The 9,549-nt window shown below is 43.6% G+C and overlaps 1 protein-coding gene across 4 annotated transcripts in view; it reads right to left on the minus strand.

Annotated features, from left to right (window-relative positions):
* The window catches only part of PLEKHA8 (pleckstrin homology domain containing A8), a 44,544-nt gene that overhangs the window by 15,271 nt on the left and 19,724 nt on the right, over nt 1–9,549 (minus strand). For all 4 annotated transcript variants that reach the window (XM_025198943.1, XM_025198942.1, XM_014517960.2 and 1 more), the window contains 5 exons: nt 7,906–8,044; nt 7,301–7,386; nt 5,266–5,324; nt 2,444–2,574; nt 1,680–1,750 (listed from right to left, as the gene is read on the minus strand). In XM_025198943.1, coding sequence (XP_025054728.1) covers nt 1,680–1,750; nt 2,444–2,574; nt 5,266–5,324; nt 7,301–7,386; nt 7,906–8,044 — 486 coding nt within the window. The remainder of the gene's footprint in view (nt 1–1,679; nt 1,751–2,443; nt 2,575–5,265; nt 5,325–7,300; nt 7,387–7,905; nt 8,045–9,549) is intronic.

Genomic DNA, 9,549 nt, shown 5'->3' on the forward strand with positions numbered 1-9,549 from the left:
GCCGCCAGGCGAGTGGTGGGAGCCGCCCCAGTCCCCACAAACGAGCCGCGGCTCTGTCCCGCAGCCCCTCAGCCCCAGCTGGGCACCAATTCACCCAGCCCCTGTCCCAGCCCCACTCCCTCACTCACTGCAGGGTGGGGGGAGATTAACCCCCCACCCCCCATGCCCCTTCCCTCTTCCCTCCCCTTCTACCACAGCAGACTTACCAGCTGGGCAATGCTCTAAGCTGCCAGGCTGTGCCCCTCACCGCCTATGTGTTGCATTGTGGCTACGCATGCACAGGCCATTTATTAGCCAAATTATCAGCCATATCAGGCCAATCTTTAATACAGACAATTTTCTTTATATCGGTGGTGATGCAATATTGGATCGATGTATCAGTGCACCTCTAAAAATTAGCTAGTCAGATTTTTTTCAGTTAAATTTTTTTTTTTTTAGCATTTTACTGAGTTTAACCCTTTGGGTCCTTTTCTTAGTTATTTGATTCTCCTGTGGGATTTGGAAGGCCAACAGCAGTTCAAGAGCTTTATCTGTAGTCATAACTTTTTCTCTGAATACAAGTCATTTTTTCTAAAATTGCAGCCAAGAATGTGGGTTGACTTACAAGTGGAGTCATCTTATGATCAGAACAATATAGTATTGGGATATATTTTGTGTGCACAATAAGAGCTAATTAAAGGACAGTTAAATCCAAGATAGGATCTGTATTTAGTTCCAAATGCAAGGCAGCCTATGGTTACAATTCTGACACAGTGAATTCTAGGAAGGTTCTCTCTCTCCATGTTCATGCTCTGCTAATCAACAGTTTCAAGTTTTTAGCTGTCTTGGGAGGTTCTGGTTGCAAAAAGAGGGGTGATCCCTCAGACTGACACAACCAATCCAGATGAAAGACTCTGAATAACAGGAATTACGAATATGAGTCTGCATCAACTGGGTGCAGACAGCAAAGCATTGTAGACTAGCTAATACATTTTTGGCCAGTTATAGCTTTCTTTATATCATGAGGCTTCATTTTTAGATAAAATGTAGTTGTAGAAACTGAGGGTGAATAGTACAAACATGTTGATCAAGATGGCCAGCAGAGGAGGGTGCTCAGCTTGAAGGCAGGATACTTATTTAACTGATGAATTGTGGTCATAGCCTCTTCCAGCTACAAGCTAGAAAAGCATAAGGTATTACTATAAATTTCCTATGTGGATTGGTGACTTTATTTTTTCCCAACCATTCCCAGAATGGTTGGGAAGAAACTGGTTCTAAACAAGCTAAACTATTAACGTGGTATTGAATATATTATTACTTTTTATTAAAATAAATGCAAGAACATATATGCAGAAATGCTGTGTCCCCCAAATTCCAATATTATATTAGATGTGTAATGTTTGTGGTATGTAAACATCCTTATTACCCTACCGATAATGGCAGAAGAAAATGAAATGGTGGCATACTCTTGTTAGACAAGGATCTGCCTTCTGCGTAAAGCACATGCTAACTATGTTCATTCTTATCCTTCAACTACAGAAAGATGGGCTGCCAATAATGTAGCTCTCTCTAAAGATGCATTTTCAATGAGATTATGGGTTTCAGAGAAGTTATAGGTTGGAGTTGAACAGGAACAGTAATATTAAAATTGAAAAAAAAGCTCAATTATATATTAAAAAAACAAAGCAACTGGCACTTACTCAGAGCTGTTTGAATATTCTTTTCACCATTCTTTACTTCTGTCAAAAACCCCTTCAAAAACTTTAAGCCTCTGTCAGGAAGGAACCAAAAATGCATTTCATTTTTATTTCAAAAAGTAATTTTTGAGGCTGCATAACATAAGAACATAGTTCTAAGACATTTTAGCAACAAGTATGAATACAGTTGCCATGTTAGCGGCTTACTGAACTCCACAGAGACAACACAAGATGAAGTCTCTTTTTTGGCCTACTCATAAGACAAAACTCAGTGTAAGTAGCAATGTATATAGTGAGATGGCTTTGTTAAAATCCTCTGTCTCCCTCTTAGTCCCTCATAAGGGCTGTCCTAAACAAGCTGTACTGCAAGACAGCATACGCAACTGGTAGGGGGTGCCACCCCTGACGGCCGACACTGATGCTGTCAGTAGGGCTGGTGCTCTCCCTGACAAGGCCGCCACCATTGTGCGGGTGCCCCCCACAGATTGAGGAGGCACCAGTCACTCATGCAAGACAGATTGTGTGTTGTAGCTTAGTCCCATCATTGACTCGAGAGGGCCAACACGAATAGTCAAGCATGATTATTTTGTCACTTGGCTAGCAGAAAGAGTGCGCTTAAATTATTTGCATGGCATGGAAATCTAAACCCAAGTTTGGACTAACGTGGGTGGCAAAGAAGCTTGCAAGAACTGCTTCCTACATTCAGGCAGCACTGGTGAAGTGATCTTGGTTACTTCTTAAAATTAAATTAAAGGTTAGGCATTTACCTTTTCAGCCACAAGAGGGCTTCTGTAGCAGAGTTTCTTATTTGTGCTACCTCAGCACTCACTTCGTGGAATATTATCTTCTGCAGAGTGTTGAACTCTTCTTTGTTGGTTATATATTTCTGATTTATTTTCTGAAGAAAAATGCAACAGAATTTATACCATTTTTTTTTTTTACATTTTATAAAGACAAAAAATTCCGTCTCAAATAAATAGACCATTTGCCAGGCCTCTCATAAATAGCAAAAATTATGGTTCCCATAACAATTACTTGTAATATACATGGGGATACAGATGCCACATTTGAAGCAAAGAAATGGGTGGGCCTTAACAGCCACCTAGCACTTAAATAAGGAGTGGCAGCAACAGGCCGTAAAGCAGTCCTATCTATTTTCCCTATTTCCCCCCTCATCAGCAAATCTAACCACACATATTCAGCAAAGCTAACTGTACTTCATTATGCATCAGCAGGTGCATGACAAACAGGTCTAAGGAGGTGATACTTCCCCTCTATGTGGCATTGGTCAGACCACAGTTGGAGTACTGCATCCAGTTTTGGATGCTGTACTTCAAGAAGGATGTTGATAGACTCGAGAGGGTCCAGGAGGGTCGTATGGTTAGGGGCTTACAGGACAAGCCCTATGAGGAGAGACTGAGGGACCTGGGCCTCTTCAGCCTCCACAAGAGAGGCTGAGAGGTGATCTTGTGGCCACCTACAAATTCATTAGGGGGACGCAGCAAGAGATCGGAGATGCTCTGTTCACCAGAGCACCTCTTAGGGTAACAAGGAACAATGGTCACAAACTGACAAAGAGCAGATTTAGACTGGATATCAGGAAAAAACTCTTCACGGTAAGGGTGGCCAAAATTTGGAATGGGCTTCCAAGGGAGGTGGTGCTCTCCCCTACCTTGGGGGTCTTTAAGAGAAGGCTGGATAGGCATCTGGCTGGGGTCATCTGACCCCAGCACTCTTTCCTGCCTATGCAGGGGGTTGGAATTGATGATCTGTTGAGGTCCCTTCCAACCCTAGCATCTGTGAATCTATGATTAACTTGATTTTCAGGCAGGGCCCCCTGCTCAGAATCCTCCACCCAAAAGAAAAGCAACATAATACTGACAGCGGCTGGTGCAGCAGATTCTCTACTACAGAGGTACTCAACCTTTTGGCTCTGTGGGCCCAATGAATGGCATGGCACTTGTTCAAGGGTAGACCTGCAGGATCACTGCCCGCATCCCATACCATGCCACTTGGATCCCACTTCATCTGATCCATCGTGCAAGGCCGTGCCATCCATTCAGAGGGCTTCCCACAGGTCTAGAAATTTGGCAGCAGGGGAACAGCAATAAACACTGCCAAATGTTTGCACCTGTGGGGAGTCTTGTGGGTTGGATGACAAGACTCCATGGGCCACAGGTTGAGCACCCTTGCTGTATTAGAAGTCATCACAACACTTAAATTGACGTTATTTTCATAAAGATGCTCATTTCAGACAACACCCTTTTCAAAAACAGAGGTCGAAACAGTCTGAATAAGCTCTCATTTTGAATCAGAAATAGGAGTTACTTTCACTCAGTTCTATCTTTCCCAGTCCTTGGTTTTTATAACTTGTAAGATTTATGCACTAGCTCAGTGCTAGCAGATACAATATCATGTAGTAGGGAAACTGAAGGTGAGATGAAAAAAAATAAAGGCTATTTAAATTATTACATCTCCTATTGAAATAAACCTAGGTAGGAGCTACACACCAAAGAATACCCTTTTGGAAGACGTCAACACAGAATCACTGGGTAAATAAAAAAACTACTTACTTGGTATCATACTAGTCAACAACTACATTCTGTTCCCCATTAAAAGTTTATCTTTTTAAGCACTTAAAAACCTCTCAAAGCTCTGAATCAAAGAAAAATTCAGAGCCAGATTCCCAGCTGGTGTAAGTCACTATTGGTGTACCATCTGAGGAATCTGGTCCTTAATGGTTTAGCTGGCTTCTGCTTAAAGAAGGATGTTTATTTTTAGCCTATACGATGAACAAAGGTTAAGTAGCTACTGCTTGACTGTATACCTTAAAATCCTTTCAGTTCAGAATCAGAGCACATGGACACACAACATTAACTATAAATTGGATTTTATTCCTTAGTAAAACTGGAGCAGACAACACACATCCTTATATCAGCATAGGTCACTACATTCCAGATTTTAAAAAGTTACCCCTACATAAGCAAGGAGCAACTATACACGTAGCCATTTGCTCAAAGGACACCAGTTCTCTTGCCCAGGCACTGTCACAGTATCTACTGGGACAGTGGATCATGTGTCCGCTCCTAACAACCAAGCAAAATGGAGGGCGACTTACTCCACAATAATTGTGAGATGCGTCCAAATCCAAGGTCATATGCACAGACTGTTAAACTACACTATCTAAAATGCTGTATATCTGAGAATCTCTTCGAATTTAAAAAGTCTGGATAGATGAAAAAAAAATGACAGTGTGGAAAAAAGATAGTGCGTGCTTTTAGAACAGAATTTACATTCGTTTCAGCATTCTGACCTGGCAGACAGCAGTGTTAGGTTGATATTACAAAACCTCCTAATACAAACTTTCCCAACAAATTCCTACATAATCAATGTGCCTTATCTATTTCTATATCCTTCAAGCATACCACATTCTTGCTTCCCTTGTACACAAATTGCTTCCGTTTGGTTGAATGCCTGCACCCAAAGACACTGGTAGTTATATTTACCCATTTGGGCTGTTTAATCTTAAGGAGAACAACAAAGTTCTGTTCCATTTTGTTTACAAATCAGTGCTAGAAATCACTATTACCTTGATATTACCGACAAAATCCATTTTAACAGGAGCAAAGACTGTTGGTCCAAGTTTGTCTAGAAGAAAAAGGAAACAAACCAGTTTTTCCATTTTCCAGTGCCGCATCTCTGCAACATCCATTTCTTTGTTCTCCAACAGTTTTTCTGAATGGAACCCCCTTTTCCCCCCACTGTGGCGGCGAGGCACCACCACAGGCTCCCAAAGGGGAGAAGGTAACCCCCGCGGGCCCCATACCTCAGAAACAGACCCCCGGCAGGGATAACTTACCTCCCGCAGGGCAGCTGGAGCAGGAGCGGGGACCGTGGCCACAGCCACACAAACCAGCATTACGCCGGCTGTTTAATCAGCTGTTTCCGGTATGGGAAACAGCCGAACCAATCCTGGCGGCCATATTGGCCACTGCGGGAAAGTTTAAAAGCCTTGCCAGAACTAGGGCGGGGGGAGAGCTGGAGAGAGAGAGCGCTGGCAGGCAGCACGCTAGGCGTGCTGCTGCTCTGGCGCAGAAAGGGAGCAACACAGCTGCGTGGCTCCTGCAGGCAGCGCAAGGGAAACCTTTGAGACCCCTGAAGGAGGCAGAGCAGGGGAAGCCCTCCAGCTCCCCGTGGTAGAGGAGCCAGAGGAAGCCTTGGAGTTCTCTGCAGGCAGCAGGGCAAAGGAGGCATCTGAGCCCCCTAGAGGAGGCAGCGGTAAAGGAGGCAGCTCCGCAGCCCTCTCCTCCTCAGGGGAATATTTCTTCTGAGAAAAAAAAAACCCTGAGAAGGGGGAAAAGCAAAAGAGACCAGGGAAGGCAGGCCCCGGGCCATCCTACAGGGCCGAAAATCACCGTTTACGGATATCCACCCAGTTGGCGAGTGGACGGGGGGTAGGGAAGGTAGAGCCCCGTGGAACATCGCGTCAAGCAATTGTGAGTACTGCCATCTATCGGGAGGGACTGCCGGGAAGATCGCCACTGAAACCCCCCTCTCTTGATAGTTTAACATCAAAGTCATGGCAGGAGAGTCGAGGGGAGGGGAGGGGCTACACACCCGACGGGCCAGGCAGCACGCAAGGCACAAGTGATCACACCCACAAACAAAATTAAAAAACCAAACCCATAAGAAGGGGTAAATCTTTTTCTTTTAGAACAGGACTAAAACTCCAGAGCCAAAATGTAGCCCACATACTACAGCTCTGCTGTTTGGGGTAGACAGTACAGAGGGACCTCACATTGCTGATGAAGTGCAGAGGCTATGTCTGTTGTGGCACTTTTGCGTGCCATGCAGAAGATGTCCATGGAAGGGCCAAAGTTAGAGTTGGGCAGCTAAGAGGATCTAATAGTTAAGGCATGCAAAAAAAAAAAAAAGAAAAGGACAGTAGTGGTTTTGTTGAATTTCCATGACATTCCACACACTCCTGTTGTGCTGAAGAAGACGACTGTTAGTTCCTCTCCTATAAATCCTGATACTTATTCAGTGAGCAAAGTACATTTGTGATCGGTCCAGGATGAGAAGAGAGCAGCAATTATATAGAACAGACTTCTACATACACACGAGTCAATTAAGGTGTCTTTTTCAACAATATTTATATGATATTAACTGAGTAAAGAAGTGAATTCTCTTAATGTGTGTCTTCATATGTTCTCTGGGGTTTGTGAGGGGTGGGGGGGGAGAGCAGGGAGGCTTTAAGTAGAGTGGCTCTCAGAAGCTGCTATAGTCAAACCACCCATAACAGCTCGTGTATTCAGCATCCTGAGCTTCAAAATGGCAGCAGAGGTGCTTTAACTAAAGCCCATTTGATAAGCTTTAGCTAAAGTGCCCCCACCACCATTTTGAAGTGTGGGGATGCTGAATACACATGGCGTCAAGGCTGTCGGAGCTAATCAAGTCAGCTTCAACGTGCTCTAATTAGAACGTGTCAAAACAGGCATTGGGGGCAAGTGTACAGGTGCCTAATGAGCCTACGCATGACTTCAACCATTATTAGGCCACCAGGCAAAGAGCATTCATGGCTTAAATGGATGCACTTGCCACAACAAAAGCAAGTAACTGCTTACCCAAGACTGGCACTATTGCATAACATGATTGCAGAAATTCCTCTGTGGGTATGCCATCATCCTCTTGAAGTTCAATATCACTAAACCTAGAGATAACATTACAAACAAAGATATCACTACTTTAAATATTGCCATTCATGCAATTTGAGAGAAATTACATTGCATATCTGCTTCATGCGAATGAAGCAAATTATACACTTATTGAGTCACTGGCATAAACAAGTTCCATTTACTTCACTGCCAGCTTAAGCTATTGGTGAATACCGCCCAGTAGACTGCAAATATAAATAAAGGTCTTTGATCAGAATGGTAGTTTAATTACAGTTGTCTTCCAGGTTGCAACCTATCTGTGATAAACTGGTCTCTCTATTGGGATAAAAATTTCCCCTTATCATAATTAATGGCTAATTTCTTAGAGTTCAATTATTGCTGCCAGATATTCTTGCAAAGAAAAAACAGTTCTATTTTAAATAGGAATGGAGAGAGAAAAAAAATCCACATGAAGTTGCATTTAAATGACAGGGCTCAACTACTAGACTGCCCTACTCCAACCATCACTAGTACAAAAGTATATTATGACCTGCATTATTATGGGACTGCATTACCTATTACTCATGACACTAAAGAAGGTAGGAAAATCCTCTTCTTTCTCCTCTTCCCAACCAGTTTCTTGCTGTAATGACTCATTAACACTGTTATTCTCTGTGGGCAGCAACTTGTCTTCACCATCTTCTTTAACATCACCTTATATTTAAAAGGAATGGAAAAAATAGTTACTTTTGCTTCAACTGTTGTTCTTTCAGATGCATTGCTTGTGTCTTGTCCATTCTAGGGGTCTACAAGGCCAGCTCATTCTACTTGAAAAAGCTATCACTAGCAGTACCTGTTGGCACATGTACCCTGCGTTTCTTCAAGTCTCCAACAGAAACACTATAAGGCAGTGCCACTTTGGCCCTCTCTTAACCCTATGCCTTGGGGCTCATGGTAGTACTGGACTCCAAAGATGGGAAGAAGGGTGGATTATGGACTAAACTTGTCCAACATCTCAGAGAACGACAGGTAAAACAACCACTTAATTCTCTGGGCAATTGTATGTGTCTGAAAACAGCAGCAATCAGTGGTGGGTGAAAATGGCAGCAGCAGGGATCAGTGGTGGAGAAGCAATGCTGGGGGAATCGTGGGTGAAGTAGGGGGGCACCAAGTTTGAGAAATGCTGCCATACTCTACTGTGTAATCTAGTCGTTGGTCTGTTGTAATGATTTCCAAGCACCAAGGAAGTGGAATAGTGTCTCCAAGAGGGGAAGGACAAGGAAGTTAGAGGCTGATTGGTTTGCTGTTCTCAATAAAGCAGTCTAATAGACTGCTTATGTGAATACAGATGCTGCTGCCGCCATGTAGTAGAAGAGGTGGCCTTCTAACTATGTGGGGCAGAAAGACAGTATAAGTTACAGGTTGTTTCCACGGCTCCTGCTGTTCTACTGGTGTGTATCATCACCCTTCAGACAGTATACGGGAGGACTGGACTGAAACACTTACTCATCTCAGAACTGATGGAGTCATAAGGTGACTTGAGAGGCATGAGAGCTCAAAAGAATGCATTTCCTTGATAGGCACTATTAGTGAAAACTCTCCAACTTGAATGTGCTAGATGTGTGTGCATATAGAGTGAAAAATGTGTGGACACCTCACTCTAAGGACATCTCAGCTGCTAAGTTATATCAGTCATCTGATTTGAATACTATTTGCCATTCATTTCATCTAACCCTATACAATGTCGTATTGAAAAAAATTTCAGGTGTGTCGCAACTTACACAGGGGTTAGGTTCCGAGGTCACCGTGTAAGGCGAAAATCGCACATAGTCAAATCGCCAGCGATTTGACTAGTGGCAACTGCCTCTGCCTCCAAAACCTCCTGCCGCTGCTGCGGGGCCGCTGCCAAACCCCCCCGCCGCCACCGCAAACTGAAGCCTCGCCGCCCCCCCGCGTAAAGTTGAATTCGCGCAAGTTAAATGCACATATGACGCGACTGTACTGTAGTCAGAATGCATAGCTCTACTGACCTCTACACCCAGGGTTTTACGCAAGTGCTAGCCAATGCCAGTCACAAACTGGACTAGTTAGCGACACAAGCTGGAAGAACACCAAAGGAATACAACAAAAGAGATGTCTGTTTGTGAAATACCACCACATTCTGTACTTAAGTCTTTTTCCCTTGTCGCTTGAAAAACTGAAGACATGCTGACAGCATT

Source organism: Alligator sinensis, unplaced genomic scaffold (assembly GCF_000455745.1).
Source record: "Alligator sinensis unplaced genomic scaffold, ASM45574v1 scaffold29_1, whole genome shotgun sequence".
Classification (NCBI taxonomy): domain Eukaryota; kingdom Metazoa; phylum Chordata; order Crocodylia; family Alligatoridae; genus Alligator; species Alligator sinensis.